This window comes from Anoplolepis gracilipes, chromosome 3 (genome assembly GCF_047496725.1).
Source record: "Anoplolepis gracilipes chromosome 3, ASM4749672v1, whole genome shotgun sequence".
NCBI classification, from domain to species: domain Eukaryota; kingdom Metazoa; phylum Arthropoda; class Insecta; order Hymenoptera; family Formicidae; genus Anoplolepis; species Anoplolepis gracilipes.
In genome coordinates this window covers 13,001,533-13,023,094 of record NC_132972.1, presented here as the reverse complement: position 1 = coordinate 13,023,094, position 21,562 = coordinate 13,001,533, and the positions used below count along the sequence as shown (strand labels likewise).

The 21,562-nt window shown below is 25.5% G+C and overlaps 3 protein-coding genes across 3 annotated transcripts; 1 reads left to right on the top strand and 2 right to left on the bottom strand.

Annotated features, from left to right (window-relative positions):
- Positions 1–1,562: 1,562 nt before the first annotated feature.
- LOC140663580 (chymotrypsin-2-like) lies at positions 1,563–4,018 on the top strand. Its single transcript, XM_072887835.1, has 5 exons — positions 1,563–1,614; positions 2,089–2,245; positions 2,538–2,790; positions 3,427–3,567; positions 3,872–4,018. The coding sequence occupies exons 1-5, from the start codon at positions 1,563–1,565 to the stop codon at positions 4,016–4,018; spliced, it is 750 nt and encodes a 249-aa protein (XP_072743936.1).
- Positions 4,019–4,277: 259 nt separating this feature from the next.
- Positions 4,278–9,357, bottom strand: LOC140663579 (uncharacterized). The gene is made up of 10 exons (XM_072887833.1): positions 9,306–9,357; positions 8,557–9,040; positions 7,744–8,028; positions 7,195–7,468; positions 6,719–6,923; positions 6,085–6,269; positions 5,699–5,897; positions 5,252–5,467; positions 4,762–4,983; positions 4,278–4,471 (listed from the first exon to the last, which is right to left on the bottom strand). The coding sequence occupies exons 1-10, from the start codon at positions 9,355–9,357 to the stop codon at positions 4,278–4,280; spliced, it is 2,316 nt and encodes a 771-aa protein (XP_072743934.1).
- A 2,133-nt stretch (positions 9,358–11,490) lies between these two features.
- Positions 11,491–20,247, bottom strand: LOC140663342 (uncharacterized). The gene is made up of 10 exons (XM_072887406.1): positions 20,068–20,247; positions 19,186–19,501; positions 17,879–18,163; positions 17,010–17,283; positions 16,563–16,761; positions 14,947–15,131; positions 13,430–13,625; positions 12,931–13,143; positions 12,297–12,521; positions 11,491–11,633 (listed from the first exon to the last, which is right to left on the bottom strand). The coding sequence occupies exons 1-10, from the start codon at positions 20,117–20,119 to the stop codon at positions 11,491–11,493; spliced, it is 2,088 nt and encodes a 695-aa protein (XP_072743507.1). The 5' UTR covers positions 20,120–20,247.
- Positions 20,248–21,562: the final 1,315 nt, after the last annotated feature.

The window sequence follows — 21,562 nt, the reverse complement described above, 5'->3', positions numbered from 1 at the left end:
AAGTTAAAAAATGTCTCCAGTATATAAAAAATAATATAGTCGCTTATTTTTATGCAATACAATGATTGTTTCTAGCAATAAAATAAATAATTTTATGTAAATCTCTGCACAAAAAAATTAAAATAAATTTTCAAAATTATTTAAAAAAAAATAAAAAATGTAGTATATGTATATTTCTGTTCCCCTTCTTATTTTGTTAGGGTCACGATTATTATTGATAACTCACAATATACTCACAATATACTCACAATATATCACTCGAGTTCTTTATATGTATGTTGAGTGATAGATACTGGCTGCTTCTTGTCGATTTTCTCGTTGTATGCGAATTCTGGTGTTCATTCTTATCTTATTTCTTTTCTTTTCTTTCTTAATTCTAATTATTAAATTATTTAAGCGTTTCATGCCAACTTCAATATGAAACCACATTTGAGAGCATCTCCAAACTTTTTATCCGTCGTCTTGTCTCTAACAATTATGATTTTTTAAGAAACTAATTGCATCTCACGTATTTGCATATCTTTGAGACCTTAAGTTGTGCTTATCTTAAGATAATAGAATTATTGTTCATGCTTTTAAAACGTTAAGAATTCCGTATATATTTATAAATTGTTTACACATTGTGGACTAATTATCAATATTTTGCATCAAATGATACATCACCTGTAAAATTTCCCAAAATATTTTCGATACTTAAGATATCATTGATTAAACATCAACAGTTATCATACTCCAAAATAATTTGATTTGTATCAGAATTTTGAGATTGATACAGCTATAGTACATCAAATGCAAAATATTTTGAACTTTATATGACAAGGAAAAATATATTAAAAAAGTATATTTAAAAATTATATTAAAATGTATATTTTGTAAAAATATATAGCGCTAGGAATGTAACGGAGAATCAATATTACTAATTCTTTAAATTAATTGTATTTAGCAATAAAATTATAAGAAATATTCTTACTTATAAGTACTGACAATATATAATAAAAATATATATAAGAGGGATAAATGTGATAAGCAAAATTTAATTTGAATAAAACTTTATTACACACATCATAGAATCACATACTTATGATTCTATTTTAAAATAATATATAAAGTTATGAAATTTATGTGCATATGAAAAAGTTTCTCTAAAAAAAAGAGAAAAAAATGAGAATATTATAAAGATTTTATATATATATATATATATATCTATTCATAATCGTGTACTTCTATATATATAAATATATATAAAAGTACACGATTATGAATTTTATTAAAACGTACATATAGCTTTAGGCATGATATATTTCAAAATTCAGCAAAATATATATGAATAATATTATTACCTGATTGCCTCACTTATTATTAACATGTTTCATTTATAGATAGCGGTAATGTAAGTTATCAATACTATCATCAATTTCTACTAGTACACGGTTTATATTCTACCTTCGTAATAAGATAATCGCATCCTAAATCAAGATGTGTTAACTGATGATTTCGATTAACGCAGCAGGAGACTTATATAAATTGAAGACGACGTCCGATCTGCCACAGTGCTTATCACTATGAATGCTATCACCAGTCTTATAATAACGTTTTTGGCGCTCAAAGCCTATGGTAAGCACAATAGTTAATTACTTTTATTAAAGAACAAAAGTAAATACAAAAATTGAGCTTATATTGTAACAAGGTTGCCTATTATGAACTGAATCGCATATAATCTGTTCCAAATAAATAGTATATCTTTTTATATATCAAATTTATTTTATTTCCTTTTTTTGACTTCTATACTCTATATATTTGTTAATATTCTAATAAATATTTGATAAATTATGCATTTTCAACATTTATTGTACAAAAAACAATCACACACACATGCGTGCGCGCGCGCGCGCGTGTGTGTGTGTGTGTGTGTGTGTATGTGTAAGATATTAAAAATCTTGCTAAAACAGATGTCTCATTTGATGCTTATTTTATTTTAAAATTAAATTTATATTGTTATAATAATGAATGATTTGTATCAATCGGAAATTGATTATTTTAATAATATATATTATGCAAAAATAAAATAAAATTATCTTTAATAAATAGGTTTACCAATTTCACAAATCATAGGTGGCAACGATGCTCCAAATGGCCTATATCCTTATCAGGCATCATTGAGAAATTCAAAGAACAATAGGCATTTTTGTGGTGGAGCCATCATCAGTAAAAGTTATATTATTACCGCAGCGCACTGTTTTAATAAGTATATATACTCTGTTTCTTTTCAAAATATTCAAATTTTAAACGAAATTTATATAGCTATAATCGAGTACGAAATTTTAATTACATGTAGTTAAAAAAAACTTTATGCCAATAATTGCAAAATTTGAAGAATATAACTGCTAATATAATTATGTATCCGTCTATGTACTATAAAAATGTAGTTTATTTCATTTAACAAAGATTTCTTTCTACTTCTAGACATTTATATTTTCTATTAATCCTTTAATTAAATATTTATTATATAATTAATTATAATTTTTATCGATTATTAGTCTCAACCATCCATCCGATGTTCTTGTTGCTGTTGGAAGCAATTATCTTGATGCACCTTATATTGTGCATAAAGTGGCAAATTTTATACGACACAATGGCTTCGACAACTTCTTGCATATTAACGACATCGGTTTAATTCATGTAGTGCAAGATATTAAATTTAACAAGAATATCCAACCGATTGCCTTGCCAACTACCGATTCTAATTATGACGATCGTTATCTTGTAGTTACTGGTTGGGGAAGACTCTGGGTAAATATAATATTTATTATATGATTCAAGAGATTTAAAGTTTGACGAATACAATTTTAATCTCAAAAGCAATACAGATCTTTTTATCATTTTTATTTTAGAATCTTCCTATTTAAAGAAAACATAAAATAAATATTTAAAGAAGTTACATTTTACGAAAAGAAAAACATAATACTATGACTTTCGAATAATAATGATTATTATAATTTTAAGAATTTTATAAATTATATATAAATAATTGTTTTCTTTAATTTTTTGGAAATGTTTATTAGTAATAAGTATTAACTTCTAAATAGATAATTTTAAGAAATCTCATGTATATACATTTGCTTGATCCTATTAATTATTTTAACATATTTTTAACAAACTATTTTAATAAATATTTTAACAAATTTTGTTCAAGTTTACTTAAAAATCTGATATCAATATATTTTATATATCTTTTTGCATACTTCGTTTTTGAATTATTTTTATTTCTAAAAATGCACATATGTCGAAGAAAATGGCTAAAAGAGTTTATATGTAATAATTTTTACATTTTTTATTTATTTTACGAATGCTCTATAATAATTATAATAATCCAGTACAGAATTTCTGTAAGATGAGACAGCAGCTAAATTGAAAATAATTTCTTAGGCGGATGGTCCAAATCCTAATCATTTGCAAGAGATTATGGTGAAAGGATATTATCAAAAAAAATGCAACAAACATTACCAAAATAGTATTGTAAAAACACAAATATGTACTCTTACGACAAAGGGTGAAGGAATGTGCAACGTAAGTATCATCGTAAAATAAATTATATAGAAATTAAATATGCATATTTCATTGTAATGTCTACAAGAAAGAGTAATTATCTTATCTCTAAAATAAAATTAAAAAAGAAAGACAAAAACTTTGGTCAATAGCTTTCCTTTATAATTGTTTTTGATAAAAATAATTACTTTTTTTTACAAAAATATAATAATTTTAATTTCGTACACTTACAATTACACAATATACTTAAAATTAACATTATACAACAATGTGAAAAATGTTGACAGAGAGACAACAGGATATATTAAATATAATGTTTCGATAGGGTGATTCCGGTAGCCCACTCGTTGCTGATGATGTTCTGGTTGGCCTTGTATCCTTTGGTATGCTTCCATGCGGTAGCGGCTTTCCAGACGTGTTCACTAGGGTATTTTACTACAGGACGTGGATCACCTCCCACACAGGGATCTGAATGATGACATTACATGAGATATGCCAAGATATGATCTGAACATAATTCTCGAATTTTTTATAATGTACTTGTACGTTAAGTTTTGCGTATGTTCATTGTTACATTTGCATGTTAACCAAAATTAATCATTGATAGATATTACAATAAAAAAAAATTATATTGTTTTGCGAATGATAATTATATTGTTACATCCACGTGTGATTTTTCGTACACGTATGTATTTTGTACCTACAGTTTTTTTTTTAATTATATATCGTGATTATGGATATCGCGGTTTTTGTGTGCTTTGAGTGAACGGAGGATACGCATTGTATCCAATAGTTGAAAAATATTGGCCACACTTTGGAAAGTTTCTTGGCACTGGCGGAACGTCCTCCTGATTGCCTACTTTTAAAAGCATTTCCATGCCGACTACTTGATGATAGATGAAATGACAATGGAACAACCAGTAACCTACAAGAAAATATGTAACTTGTTAATTTTCTTTATTTGTGTTTTCTTGCAGCAAAGAAGAATGATGTAAAAGTAAACTTGTTTGTATTTTGTAATTATACTTACGTTATATATTTCTATAATATCATATAAAACAATACAAAAAAACTGACATAAAAAAATTACAAGATATATGTTGATGAAGATGACACGCGCTGTATGTGGGTGTTTAATATAAATTATATTATAATAAAGTTAGCTTACTATTATATATCTTCTTTGAAAATAGAAAATTTTCTTAAAATGTTTACCAGGATTATCTGCCACGAAACGTAATACAACGTAGCCGTTAAACGGAATCGCAATAGTATCTTTCTTAACCGGATTACTGAAACATCTTTTAATTTCATTTTTCTTGTCCATTTCCCGCACAATTTGCCAGTTAATTTTATCCGCTTTGGCGTTTCCCATATCCATTACGTAGAATGCATGTCCGTGCATATGGAACGGATGAGACAGATTGGTCGCTTGTACTGCAACAAAAAAATGCAAATGTTTCTTAAACAATATTTGTAAAATATTAATTCTTTCATAAACGATAATTTGATATAATTTAATTTGTAACTAGATTTGATTAAATTCTCATATTGTATTGAATACATCTTATGTATTCAAGTAACCGAAATAATTAGGCATATCGAGAACATGTTTACTTATGATATATCTAATACATGTGGAAATATTAAATTAAATTAAATCTATTAAATAGGATGAAGCGCTATTTTAAAATGCGATACTTACCTTCATCTACCAGCAGTATCTCGACAATTGCATTGAGCGGAATGTCCAATTTTTGCGTACATGAGCACACACCATTATTGCAACTTTTCGGTAAAGCGGTTCTATTGCAATATTGGTTGCTTGGGATATCCATAGGCTGTGAAAGTGGCGGAGAAGGTGGAAATTTGAATGATATGCCGTCGATTGTACCATCTAAAGCAATTCTACCTAGTGCCACTATGTGAGAAATAAAAATATTATAGTACATTTTATTCAACATTGTTTTAAATATAGATAATATTTATTATTATACTTTTATTATTCGTATTTATAATTATCCTTATTATTATGCATACTTTTTAGTTGCAATATTTGTTAATTGCTTTTTGAATATTTCAACACTTTGTTCGATATTTATCTCTTTTATTCTTGTTACATCTTTTTTTACAAGATATCTATCATACTTACCCATAAACCTATCGTACTGATTGGGTTGAAAGAGTTCCTGCAGTGTATAAGCGTAAAAACCAACAGGTAGATAGAACTTTATGTCGGGTTCTGGTCGAAGTATACCTTCCTCTATCTTTGGTTCTAGACTGTCTAATTCGCTGACGCAAATTTTGTCGTTCGATGGTACATTGCAATTTGCATTTAATGGGTTTAAAATCTACAGAAATAATATTGATAGCAGAAAAAAGTAAAGTTGTATTTATAGTGAATATAAACGGGAAAAAACGTCAGATCTTTTACATATATTTCAAAATAGAAAATATTAACAAAATATAAACAATATTAGTTTTAATATTTTAACTATGTCATGAAATAATATAATATTAAATTTAAATTATACTTACGACGCCTGGAGAAAGACCTTCATAGTAACCAGGAGATTGCAATAGTGGTTTACTCGGTGCACCTTTATAACGCAAGATAGCTAATTGTTGTATACCGTGAGACGCGCATTCTCCTATACCACGAACTTGTATCCAATAAGAGGCGATGGGTTTATCGGCGTGCAAAACTATATCGTAACGTTCACCTGAAATAATATTATTATATTAAAAGTTTTATTTTAGTAAAAAGGAATCAAAATTTTTATCTCACAATCAAATCTACATAATTCAAACATAAGTGATTTTGAGTAATTAAACAAAAAAATAAAAGTATACATATAACATAATTTGACAGTAATTAATAATTAAAAATATAAAAGTATAATAAAATTCAGTAAAGAAATGTTTGTGCATAATGAGTAAGTTATTACATCTTAAACATATTACACACAAAACTTGATTGGATTTTGCAAGATTTTAATATAACTATTTAATTAAATTTATATAACTACGTAATTAAATTTATATAAATAAAGTAAAATAACTTTGTATTAGAATGTAATTTTTATGTATTATTATAGCTTGATATAACCGAAAATAATATTTATCCTATTATAAAATTATATGAAATTACAAAATGATAAACGCGATGTACCTGCGAATGATGTGATAGAATCTACCCTTCTTGGTTTGATATCTATTCCATCCGTGGCAATAACGTTCAAATTATGATTTTGTATGGTGATCATACCAGGGCAAACCGTACAAAATGCATTAATTATACGAATACGATATCGTTTACCAGGTTCCACATCTATTACTTCCAATGTAGTGTTTGTAGTGTTTCCGGTAATTTTATCCTGTAAAAAATTAAATTCATTAACCATCGCAATTTCATCTAAATAAAAATATATATAGTGAAATATATAATAAAAAAGCATGTATATAAATTTTAGATCAAGATAGAAAATCAATAATTTTTATATTAAAGCAAATAAATAATTAATTATAGTTATCGCAATACTTGATTATAGATTACATATTTAAAAAAACAAATAACGTATAAAAATTTGCAAGTATTACAAATTTATGGATTATAAGAATAATCATTTCTGACAACGTCAAACATACCGTGTATCTTCCTTTGCCATTTATGAGTATTGAGTCTGGATTCTGGCCGACCCGACTGAAACGTTGGCCAGGAAAACGATCTACGGCTTGCTGGTGCATCCAATCATTAATGACTACAACATGAGTGGAGAGATCGTAATCGTATAAATGACTATGAGGATCATATTCGGGAGGTTGGCGTACGATAAGACTACCGAAAACACCGTCCATTTTTTGAAAACCGCTATGTGCATGCCAGAAATGTGTTCCCGCGTTATTAGCACCAAATTGATACCTACATTAATGTAAAAATAATGTAATATCATTCGACAATTTTTAATGGTTTAACAGACTAATAGAAATTACACTTTGAATTAATTATCATGCGCGTTTTTAAAAATTAAAACTACTATCCTCACACTAATACAAGTTTGATAACTAAAACTGAATTCTATTTTACTTTTATATTCACATAAATATAATAATCAGATAATTAGTGTACTTTATTATGTATATAGATTTAAACTTAACATTAGGTTGTATAATGTGCAGAATTAATTTATTAATTACCTAAAGGTATTATCATTCGCAATAGGACACTGTGTTATATGCGGCACGCCATCATAGTATTGAAATTCTTTTTGAAATAATCCATGCCAGTGAATCGTCAACTCAGAACCGGCCATATGATTTGTCACATCAATTACTACGTGATCACCTTCGCATACCTCGATAGCCGGTCCTGGCAGCTGCCTATTTACAATCTGTGCCGAGCGTTCGACACCATCAGCAGGTATGCACTGACAATTGCTGCAGAAAGCATTAGTCGCATTGGGGATACACAATCTGCATGCCCTTTAAAAACATTAAAAATGCATTTATATTTGTTAATTCTTTCTAAATTACAATAAAATATATATAAATTGAGTGTTTCAAAGATGCAGAATAAGTTTCTGCTATAATTAAATTTGGATAATAAAATTAATATAGTAATTTTTTAAATATATTATGTAAAGAATGTTATAAAAAACTTATATTAAATATTTTATTACTTTATTATTTTAACTAAGAAAATAATAAATTAAAATATACCTTTTCTTGATCTTGTATTAAATTTTTGATACATGATATATATATCAGCACAATTCTTAATAAATTCTTAAGAATTCGTACCGCTTTTGCAATTATATATTTAAGAGATAAAAAAGATAGTACATTAAAAAATTTATGTTTAATATTAATATATGATAATATTAATATAAACACATTTTAAATAAGATGTAGAGAAAGAAAAATTTCATATATATTAATAGAAAGAATATTCAAGTAATACATTGTGTCTAATATAACATTGAAATAACAGAAGACATATATAATACTTACATTCCGTTAATTGTATAATACTCCACCGTAAACTTGTAATAGCAGATTCTGCGATCACCTTTTCGACAGGTGCGAGCGCACTCGACGGGACTCGACAGTGAAGAATTCTCGCGAAGTACGTCGTTCAGGCAGAATCTTTGATCGATAGGTCTCAAATTATCCAGTCCAGCAACAAGGGGTTGCTTTGACTTTTGACTGTGCCGAAACGTGAGATTATCAGGATTGCCTTCCCGATCTTCAAACGGAGTAAGTGGTGTACTTTCTGTATATTTCGATTGAGAGTTGTCGTAATACGGAACTTTTGGCCCATTCTTCTGAGAGTAATCTTCACTTCCCTGATTTTGCAGTTGCGTGCCGATATTATACGGAGCACTTGGCACATTATTATAATTTTTATCTTTTTGAACTTGCAATAATCTGTCGACGTAATAGGGAGGTTCTATGATCTGATCTAAGTGTGGCCAATATCCATTTCCTGATTCATCTGCAGTAAAATATCAAATTTCATTTATCACAATCATTTTTTTCTTCGGAGACATATTAATCAAAATATTCTTGTTAATTGTTTTTGTTATAAAAATGTAATGTGTTAATATTGAGCATCATATACGCAATTTCCCTGACAAGTATACGCTTTCAAAGATGCTGAAAAAATTTACAACAAAAAACTTAATCTGTCTGATTGGAAAGGTAAATCTATTAAATTTCGATTAATTATTATTAACTTTAGATTGCGAAAAAGAGCGTACCACAAAACACAACTGATAGATACAGTAAAATCACCTCCGTTACGAGTTGCATCGCGATCAATGTAATTTATCGGCACTTCAATATAGTAATACAGCTTTTATATGACGTTTCTGTACGCGTGTTTTATTATCAAATAATGTGAACACACATGCATAATACAGCTGAGTACATATCATAGCGGGCTGAGAATGATACTTTATTATTTAAACATTGCATGTCAGATTGTTTAACAAGATTATTAGGTGCGTTCATCTGTTAACATAGACAATTGCACCATTGAATGATTATTAAAAAATATTTTTAAATATAACAAAATATTTTTCATTATAAATAAAAATTTTTTATTGTATAAATAAATATCTCTTTATTATGTACATAAGATTTCTATTACATATTTTCTCTTTATATTTTATGTACTATACTTATGTTCATTTCGTTTAATAAAATAAGTCAATATAATAGTTTTACTTAATAACCACTTTTTAATTTTTAGCTATATAATCAAATAATATCAATAAATTTTTAGGAATAAAGAATCTTGAAATAAAAATTTTAGAAACTAAAAGCCTTATTTAACAAAGCTAATATTCTATTGAAGTTAAAATTGAAGTGTGCATGAATAAATATAATGTAAGTTATTTTTTCTTAATTTATTATTTATTATTTATCGATTCTTTTTCAACACTTTAAATAACTATTAATAAAAGATGTGTTATTTTTCAAAGTAATTGACTAATTTGGAATAAAGTTTATACACTGCATATGAATAAAAAATGTTTCCGGACTTCTTATCTCGAAATCCGGATGTTCATTCACATTGGATATTATCAGATATGAATATTTATCAGATGTTTCCCTCAGTTAATCAAGGAAAGAAGTAAAATTAACTAATGCTTGCGATTCATATACATACACATAATGTTTACATATCTGTTGCAAAAAAATATGTATATGTATATATATTTGCTATTATTGTAATAAAATTACATGCTTTTGTAATAGTGACGGTGACTTTTAAAAAATGAAAACAAAAGGATATACTATATCAGTTGTGTGCTCAGAATATGAACTAATGCTTTTACTATAATAGCTGCAAAATTTTTAACTTCTGTAACTAATTGTAAGTATTGAGTACAGAATCTATGTTTAAATGATATTTTTTATTCCGAATGACTTTCCAAACAGTCTGTTAAAAAATTTTTCTCTTGTTCTGAATCATCCTGTATGTACACATAAATACGTAAAAAATATTATGTTAAATAATAAAAATAGTTATTTAAAGTTGTGTACTTGAAAATTAGCGGTTAAAACATGAATTAAGTTCTAAAACTTGTTAGTTTAGCAGCAGAAATAAAAATTTAATTTGTCAGTTAATTTCAGAATTTTATTTTAATGTAGATTTAATTTATGATTGTATAAAAGTATAAAAATTCAAAAAATGTAAGTTCAAATTTATCAAATGTTAAATAAATAAAAGAGAAAGATATCTTTCCAAATTTATTAAATCTCCAAAGATATACATATATCTCTAAAGCTATTAAAAAACTATAATTAGCAAAAAAATACTCCAGATTCATTTTAGTTATTGCGCTGATACGTATAGAAATTTAGAATACCTAGATTGGAAAGATTGTAATTGAGTGACATATTGAACGCTCTTATATATGTATGTATTGTAAAACATGAAGTACTATAATTTAATTTACTCACGTTTTGATAAACACAAATACAGAAAAAAACACAATAAAACTTCGATTTGCTTTAATATCTTCCTAACGATCAATACTGTGAAATATGTTCCACCAGTGCTTATGCAAAATATTATTAAAGCTTGAGCATTATATATTTTGACAAATGCGAAATGAGAACAATCTTATCAAAGTACAGAAAAGGATAAACTACACAGAATTCTTAATCAATTGTGTATACTATGTCATTGATATTAGATATATTAATAGTTATTAATTATCCAAAAGATAATAATTTATAAAATCATCATATTTAAATTAGATATAAATAATGATTTTAATATTCAATTTTTAATTGAAAGAATATCTTTGTAAGAAAGACGCTACACTTTCAAGAATTATCATGATTATTCTGATAATAATTATAAAATAGTTAAATAATAAGTATTAATTTTAATATAATATCATGTAAGTAACATTAATTGTTTACTTAATACTAAGATATAAACGGTATAAAATTCCCACATTTCGGGAAATGTTGCGGGATAGGTGGAAGATCTGATGGTTCTCCAACGTGGAATATATTAGCCATACCTAGTGTTTGATGATAAATAAAATGACAATGGAAAAACCAATAACCTGTAAATAAAATATCTGATTAAAATTTAACTGACTATTAAAGACAATTTTTTTTTTATAAATTAAGTTAAATTAATGATTTCTTTACAGTTATCTATTGTGACATAGAAGCATAATATATATAATAATTATTGTAAATTATTTATGTAGAAAATTTTAGTTTTTACTTGTATTCTTAGGTTATAAAAATTAAATTAATTATAAATAATTTATAAAAGCATTTTTCTTATATATACGCTACATAAATGCGTACTGTATGTGCAATCATGTAATATATAAATAAGATATGTATTATATATATACATGCCTAAAGTAGGAATAATCAAACGGAAATATCGTATATTATTTCAACTTTTAATTTAACACTAGAAGTACCGAGTGATCACTTCTGTCCGTTTCTATTTTTTAGATTAATATCTTATTTCTTGTGTAAAAGATAAAATTCTAAAATTTTATGACTATTCATCAATCATTTACTAAAGGAAATAATTGAAAAGTTATAAAATTTCAGAATCATATTTTTTACACAAGAAATAAGTTACTAAAAAATAGAAACAATCAGAAAAATCGCTCAGTACTTCTAATGTTAAGTAAATAAAAGTATATAATAAAAGTGTTTAAAGCCATACATGTATAAATGAAATAAAACACAAAAGCACTTACCGGGATTATTCGCGCGAAAGCGTATAATTGCGTAACCGTTATTTGGCACAGCAATAGTATCCTTAAATGGAGGCGAGAATTTCCTTCTGCGTAGAAGCCCTTTTTTATCTAATATTTTTATTTCCTCTACAGTAGTTCCAGTTCCATTATTTGGAGCACCCACGGACATTATATTAAAAGCGTAGCCATGTAAATGGAATGGATAATGTAAATTGCGAATTTTAGCTAAAAGACAGAATATAATAATATTATAACTTCCTATGTTGACAATAAGCAATGATTATGCAGAATAAAATATAATTTTGTGTTGGGAATATTTTTTGCAAAACAAATGTCCATGTAATTGCATTTTCTTAGTGTGCAATGATTAAAAATTTAAAAGACCATGTAAGCAATTAAACATTACGTTTTTAATATATAATATAAATCATTTTAAATTAATTAAGACATAATTTATATAAAATAATGTAAATAAAATAAGGACCAAGATAAAAACTACACATTAAAATATCGATTTATTATTTATCTATAATACAGTATAGACAAATATATATGTAATTTACATATATGTATATGTGATATATCACATAATTGTAAGTAGCGTATGTATATGAAAATTATGAAAAATGCTTACTTTCATCGATTATGATTAGTTCGATGATACCATTATATGGAAGTTCTATGATATGCGTACAGCTACATATATCCTTACAGTTATGTGGTTTGTGAGTTTCGTTACAGATTGTATCAGGTCGAATATCTGTCAATTGCGAGAGTGGCGGTGATGATGGATTTTGATACATAATATCGTTGATAACAGCAGCTACATGCGTAGGACCAGGCGCAACTGTAGTAACAGACAAGTATGCAATTATAAAATATAATTGTAAGATATTTTTTGTTAGATTTATCATATTGTAAGAAATGCTTTAATTGCAATTAAATTTGTTAACTTCAAAGTTAATTTCAAAGTCAAATTTTTCTTAAGAACAGTTTGATTTAGATATTGCCAGTCCTTTTTTATAATTTTTTATAATTGAAATATTTTTGTATAATTTTTTCCAAAAATCTTAATTTATCTGGTCTGTTGCAATGTAAAAGTTTCATGAAAGGATTTGTAAAATAAAGTTTACCTATAAATTTGTAGAAATGGTTTGGCGCAAAAAGATTGTGCAGGTCGTATTGATAAAATTTGAATGATAAATAGAATTTAGCATCTGGCTTTTTTGTAAAAATGCCTTCATCGACTTGAATTGCGCTATGCATATCGCTCACGCAAATCGCATCGATTCTTGAACGATCACACTTATCATCAAGTGGATTTAGTACCTAAAATAACCATACAATAAAAAATAACACAGCCATTTCATTGTCAAAGATAAATTTTAATTTTAAAAACGGATATGCCAAAAAAGTAATTAAGTAAATGATTAGTCATTAATCTTTGGATATTTCATTCTGAAAAAATATATAACTATAATATAAATATAAATATATAATAAATATATAAATATAAAAATATAAATATAAATATATAATAAATATATAGAAATACATAAATCAATTATATATATTTTTTCTTTCCTTCCCACACATTTAATATTCAATTTAAAAAAGTTAATTATATATATATATATATATATATATATATATATATATATACAGAGTGTTCTGTAATTGGTGAAAAACCTGCTAATGGCAGATTCTTGAAATCATTTGGAGTTGATTTTTCCTCAGCGAAAATATCGAGGAACGTTATCATTTTTTGCAAGTTTCTAATTTTTCATTATATATCTTTGTAATTAAGCCTTAAATTAAAATTCTATTACAGTAAACTCTAGCTGAAATTAACTGAAGAATATAATTTTGGTCATTTTTTAACTCCAAGAAGTTTAGTTTGCGAAAAGCACCTTTTTTCTAATAGCTTATAACTCGGAAATTATTGATACGACATTTTCGCTGAGGAAAAATCTCCAAGTGATCTCAAGAATCTGCCATTAACAGGTTTTTCACAGGTTATATATATATATATATATATATATATATATGTATATATACATATATACAGGATGTCCTGTAATTTGTGAAAAACCTGTTAATGGCAGATTCTTGAGACCTTGGAGACTTTTCCTCAGCGAAAATAAATAAATAAATAAATATATATATATATATATATATATAATATATATATGTATATATAATAATACTGTAAATTATATTAATGAAAATTCCTAACAATAAGATTATATATATATATATATATATAATATATATATGTATATATAATAATACTGTAAATTATATTAATGAAAATTCCTAACAATAAGATTAACTTCTTTTGTTAGCTACAGAAAAAAGGGTACAAAGAAAATTTTTGAACCAAATTGATTCAACGTGAATATACTTACAAAGTAATTATACTTAAATAATTAAATAAATAATAGTAAATAATAATTTATGTATAAATAAAATTTATGATTTTTTTGGCACAAATATATTATTTTAATTGATTCAGAAAAAGGAGATAAATAGAAGACGTACACCTGTTAAAATAAATTTCTATAGAAAATAACAGGTTATGATATTGATTTTGCACGAAAATGTGCTTGCATTATAAAAATCTGTATGAATACATTCGTATGCTACTTACGATTCCTGTAGGAAGTGGAACATTAAAGGTAGGCGGAGGTGTTGTAGGTACATCTGATGCACCATCATATTGTAATATAGCCAATTGTTGAATACCTGTATTTTGGCATGATCCGACTGCACGAAGTTGAATCCAATAAGAATCAACTCGATTGATAGTATTTATAACAAAGTCATAACGTTCCGCTAAAAACCATTCGAATATTAGATATTTAATCTATTAAATAAAAAAATTTATTTAGTCTATTTCATTATTTTGAAGTCTTAAATTATTATGAAATTTAACATTCTAGTATAGTACAAGATATATAAATCCAATTATATTTAAAAAAACTAATAAAATATTTATCAATTAAAATTATAAATTATAATTATATACAATTAATAAACTAAATCGCGAATTAAAATCGATTTTTTGTGTCTTCAAGTGAAGCAGATTTGATTGCTCTAAAAAAATTTTAAAATCTAATTTTCCATGAACATATATTCGATCGAAAATTGATTTTGAATCTGATTAATATAAATAATACATTAATAATATAAATAATATAAAGTACATTCATTTAACGTTATTTTGGTTTTAAAGGACAAAATTCTTTGTTCTGATTAATCAATTAGACGCTTACTCGAAGTATTTCATTGATGAATCTAATAATCATTGAATAATCTAAGAAATAATCCAAATAGTACCTTTTTTCTAGTAACTCGAGATGGAGTTTATGGACGTAATTAATCACTTTTAGATCAATCAAATTTTGCTTTATTCGAAAACGCTATTAGAAGATTATTGTAGCAATATTTATCATAATGTTTGCACGGTTATTTAGTTTATTTAGCATAATATTTGCATGTTTATTTAGTAAATAATGTTTTTTAATTTTTTATCTAAAGCATCAGTTTAATCTAATGGCAGAATATCTGATAAAATATACAAAACAGTATCATTTCATTGAATACATATGTTTTATCAAAGATAAAAATAATAATAACTCTTTACACATATATTTATACATATGTATATGTACACACACACACACACACACACACACACACACACACAAATACATATAATAGGTAATATATAATTTATCTTATATTTACGAATAATTATTTTTTTATATCCTGGATATTTACATCTTTTATGATTAATCATCAGAGATTATTGATTTATAAATATAATTTATTGTCAAAGATAATTGATTGATTTAATTCCAACGGAAAGAAAAAAATAATGTTTTTGAAAAGACATTTTGAATGAAGATCGCTCTTTGTCCAGTTCTTTGTCATTATCTTTTTATATTAGTTTAAATGTATAAAATATCTTTTGCACGGATATTTTATTACTACTTATATTGATAGATATATAGATATACCTATATATGTATAGATGTCATTTGTATTTCACATGCATACTTTTGACAAATGTCGATATCAAATATGACTACATATTAATTGTTCAATATCTTATTAATAAAATTGTTTAAAAAATCTCAGTTGATACAGCACAGAATAATAGATTAATTTACTAATTGTATTAATTAATTTTTTTATAATTAATTATCTCCTAGTTCAATTGATTAGATTGATTGCATAAATAATCTTGAATTTAACATATACCTGAAACACTGATTATAGAATTCACTCTTCTAGGTTTAACCGGGACACCATCTGCAGCTATAATAGTAAGATTATGGCCCTCGACAGTTAAAAGTGATGAACAAGTCGTGCAAAACGTATTTACCATGCGAAATCGATAACGATAATTACGTTTTATACGGAATATTTTCATGTTGATTACAGTATCACTTCCTGGATCCTGCACATATTACGTTTATAATAAATTTGTCGGATTTTTATAGGATTAATATAATATTACTATCAATACAATATTACTAAATATATCAATACATATTACTAAAATATCTTGCAAGAAAATATAAAAATTTAAATTAATTTTTTCTAATTTGAAAATAATTGAAATTGTAATTAGCATTGTAAATTATTTGTTCTTATTAAAAATAGTTATACAGTTTTATATATATAGAAGATAGAAATAAGTATTACCTGGTAGCGACCTTTGCCGTTAATCAGAAACGAATCTGGATTTTGAAATTTTGTGTTATGAAGACTACCAGGCGAACGTGATGAAGCTAGTTCGTGCATCCAATCGCTAATAACAATACTATGACGGGATAAATCATAATCGTACAAGTGACTGTTTACATCGCGTTTTGCTGACTGACGTATAGTCAAGCTTCCAAAGATACCATCCATCTTTTGTAATCCGGCATGAGCATGCCAGAAGTGTGTACCCGCGTTAGCCGCATTAAACTGATATCTAAAGAAATATTTTACAAAAAATTCTATATATTTACATTTTTTTACATGTTTTCTTTACATACATACAATGCCTATCGAAATTTTCTATCTTTTATGCAATATTATGCTGTTTTATATAATGCAAAAAGTATGGCAGAATTAATTAAAATATTTATTATGCAATATCTTAAAATAGAATGTTAAGATAACATATATATATATATATATATATATATATATGTATGTATGTACTATACTCACGAAGATAAGTTATTTATGTAATAGTGTCACTAAAAATTGGAATAGCCTCAAATAAAACATATATTTTTATATTATATCTCAGCAAAGAGTTTTCTATCTCAATCTATTAATTTTATTGAACTCCACTGCTTATTAAAAAATACATAATTATAACAATTACAATTATTAACAAGAAAAAAATGTATCACACTAACAGTGCTATGTTTCCAATCTCGAGAACTGTCCATTCTTTCGCAAAGAAATCTACAGATACAATGTCAGCATTTGTATGGTATAATTACACACAAACACAATTCATATTTATTTTAAACATAATATTAAAATCAATTCAATATTATTTATTAAGTAATTACCTGAATATACTTCTTGCAGGAATAGGACATTGAGTCACAAGGAGCGGACCGTCATAATATTGCGAGCCTTTTTGAAATACTCCATGCCAATGAATTGTAAGTCCCTCACCATCCATGTTATTAATGACATCAACCACTATTTTATCACCTTCGCACACATCGATAGAAGGTCCAGGTATCATACGATTTATTGTCAAAATAGGTCGTTCCACTCCGTCGACAGGTACACATTGACAATTATTGCAGAAGGTGTTGGTTGAATTCAGTTTACAGTAGTCACAAGCTCTGAAATGTAAGATATGAATTGTGATACACACTACTTATTTTAGTACTAAAGTATATTTTCACATATATTTGAAAATAGTAAAGATTTATACATATAATAGATGCTATATCCAATTAATATACATGTATACATACATATATGAATTATTTGTTATGCAAACATATACAATAATATAAATATGTATAGGCATATATATATATATAGAGTGTCTTGTATTGGTGAAAAACCTGTTAATAGCAGATTCTTGAGATCATTTGAAGACAATTGTTCCTTAGCGAAAATGTCGAAGCGTCAATAATTTCCGAGTTATAAACGATTGAAAAAAAGACGCAAACTAAACTTTTTGAAGTTAAAAAATTACCAAAATTACATTCTTCAATTAATTTTAGATAGAGTTTACTGTAATAGAATTTTAATTTAAGGCATTAATTACAAAAATATATAATGAGAAAAATTGGAAATATGCAAAAAATGATGACATCCCTCGAGATTTTCGCTGAGGAAAAATCGACTCCAAATGATCTCAAGAATCTGCGATTACCAGGTTTTTTACCAATTACAGGACATCCTGTATATGTATATTAATATCAAGAATTGAATTTGAAATAACAAAAAGTATTCATTGCGAGTTATCATTCTCTAATATGTTACTTAAACAAATATGTAAATATGTAAATATGTACACATATAAAAATATTATATTTGTGTTATTCTATAAATAATTATATAAAAAAGTTGCAAATAAGATAAATTTAAAATAAATTATAGTATAATTATTTATATATTTATATTTTTTAATTAATTGTATAAGCTTAACTATAATATAAAATAAATAATATGAAGATAAGATAAATTATAAATTTAAAGATTAGAAGCATACATGCATACATGTATACATATAATGAATGTTTTAAATACAATTTTCTATATGTAATATGTAATAATCGTAATAATAATAATTCTGTTAATTTATTATTAAGAATATTGTACCATTAATAAATAATTAATAAACACTACTTACTTGGTAAGTGAAGAATATATCTCTGCTTCGAAGCGATAATAACAAATCTTAGGTACCTTATTATCATTGCATGTACGCGCGCATTCAAGAGGGCTTGATAATTTGGGAAGTCTGGGTGTGTACACTTTAATCCAACAATTTTTTTTTATTTCTTTTCTTTCGTCATCAACTCCTGCGATTATTTTACATCTCGGTAAAGTATCAGTAAAAATCTCGGCCGAAGACTCAGAACTTTTGATTGGTATCGTGTCTTCAATCGATATTGTATTTTTGACCAGGATCGCACTATCTTCGATTTGCGATTGTATCCCTGCAACTAATCAACAATCTCGCTTTCTATTATTAATTCATGTAATAATTTAATATTAATAACATACATATGTATCTCAATCTCCTCGATGGAATTCGTTATACAAGATTAACAATATGTTCATATATATACATATATACATACATATATTGTGATAAATTTGTTTAAAATTTATTTTATTTTTTTAATAAATATAAACATCTGTGAAATAATATTTCTCTTCAGACCCATAAAACATAGCCATCAAGAGAAATATTATTTTACAAATGTTTATATTTATTTTATATTTTCTTATAGACAAGTGTATGTAAAAATTCCACTATACATGCAACGCATTATAAGAGAATAATTTATTATTGATGAATAATTTCTACTCTTAAACTGAAAACGAATGAGTAAAGAAAAAAATAAAATAAATTTTAAACAATATCAAGTATTATTTTGAATAATAAGTCATCTCAACTTTTAATTAAAATTAGATGTGCTAGAACTTTCAAAACAACTAAATAAGCCGCAAAAGAGTCGTGCATATGATACAAATGATGTTAATATGATAAATCAAAATTTCTTACTATAATAGATTAATATCATGCAGAAGAGAATCGGCTGATATAGGAAACACATTTCTGCGGAATGTACGACGAAGTCAGATATATTTCCCTTTTATATACTTCTGAAGATATGTAAATGTAGAGTTGCATGTAAAAGATATCTTAGGTTCAAATTCTGATAATATATATTTCTTGTCAAGGCATATGTCGTAAATAATTTATATATATAAATATTATCTTTTTGTTCCTACCAATAAACTGCTATTGCAATAAATTGCGACAAATATGATAAATTCCAAAACTCTCTACCCCTTTTAATCTATATGCATTTATTTCTAATCCTCTTTATATGTCTTTTACATGCAGTTAGATAAAGCGAAAAGCTATTAGTCATTAGCATCACTTCAAAAAACAGAGCTTAATAATTGCATAAGAAAATTTATGACAAAACTTTTACTATATTGAAAATAATTTAATCTGTTTCTATTTATTTATTATTGTTATATAGTTATATATACATATATATATATATATATATATATATATATATATATATATATATATATATATATATATGTATTGTCATATATAATATTACATGATAATTAAATAAAATCATATATCATACATGATTTTACTTAATTATCATATTATCATATATAACTATATATTTGGTAAGATATGCTCAGATATTGACAAAATCCATATATGGCCAATTTTATATGGACTTTTTTTTCCCGGGAAAGAAGAGAGAAATTCAAATATACTTTTAAATTAATCTTGGATGTATAAAAAAATTTAATTTCATAAAATGAATTCTTATCAATTCTTTTTAAGGCAGTTATCTCTTTTGTGGGAATAAAGAAAGAAATTTGATATAATCAGTATTAATAATAATAATATATTGGACCGTATCAAACAGATCAAAATTTTCATGCAAAATATTTCAAAATTTCTGATGTCACTTTTATATCTATATTACTTTTAATAATGAAATTTTTAATAAATTTTACGTCATATTTTATTTCGAGAAAAATTTGAAGAAATATCGTTATTAAATTAAAATTCCTGTTTTTTATTGATATTAACTTAATATTTCAATTTTAATGACATATATTTCTTTTTTGAATAAAACCGCTTTTTAATTAAATAAAATATTAAGATATTAATTATTATCTTAATATTTTATTTATTAAAAAAGCGGTTTGCTCAAAAAAGAAATATATGTCGTTAAAATTGAAATATTCTGAAATATTCAGTATAGCTTTTTTACTATGTATTGCAATACATTTTAATTCAATGTATTTACTATTTTCTTATCAAGAAAATAAAACCATTATTTATGTAAAATTTTTACAATATTATATATATATATATAGACAAATAAACTTTAATTAGATAATCTTATAAGTTATAAAAATAATTATATAATTTTTTAACTTATTATAGTTCGGTCAAAAAAACATGAGTTAACTGTCGGTTACGCAGTACGTTGTGTGTACATAACTTTTATCAA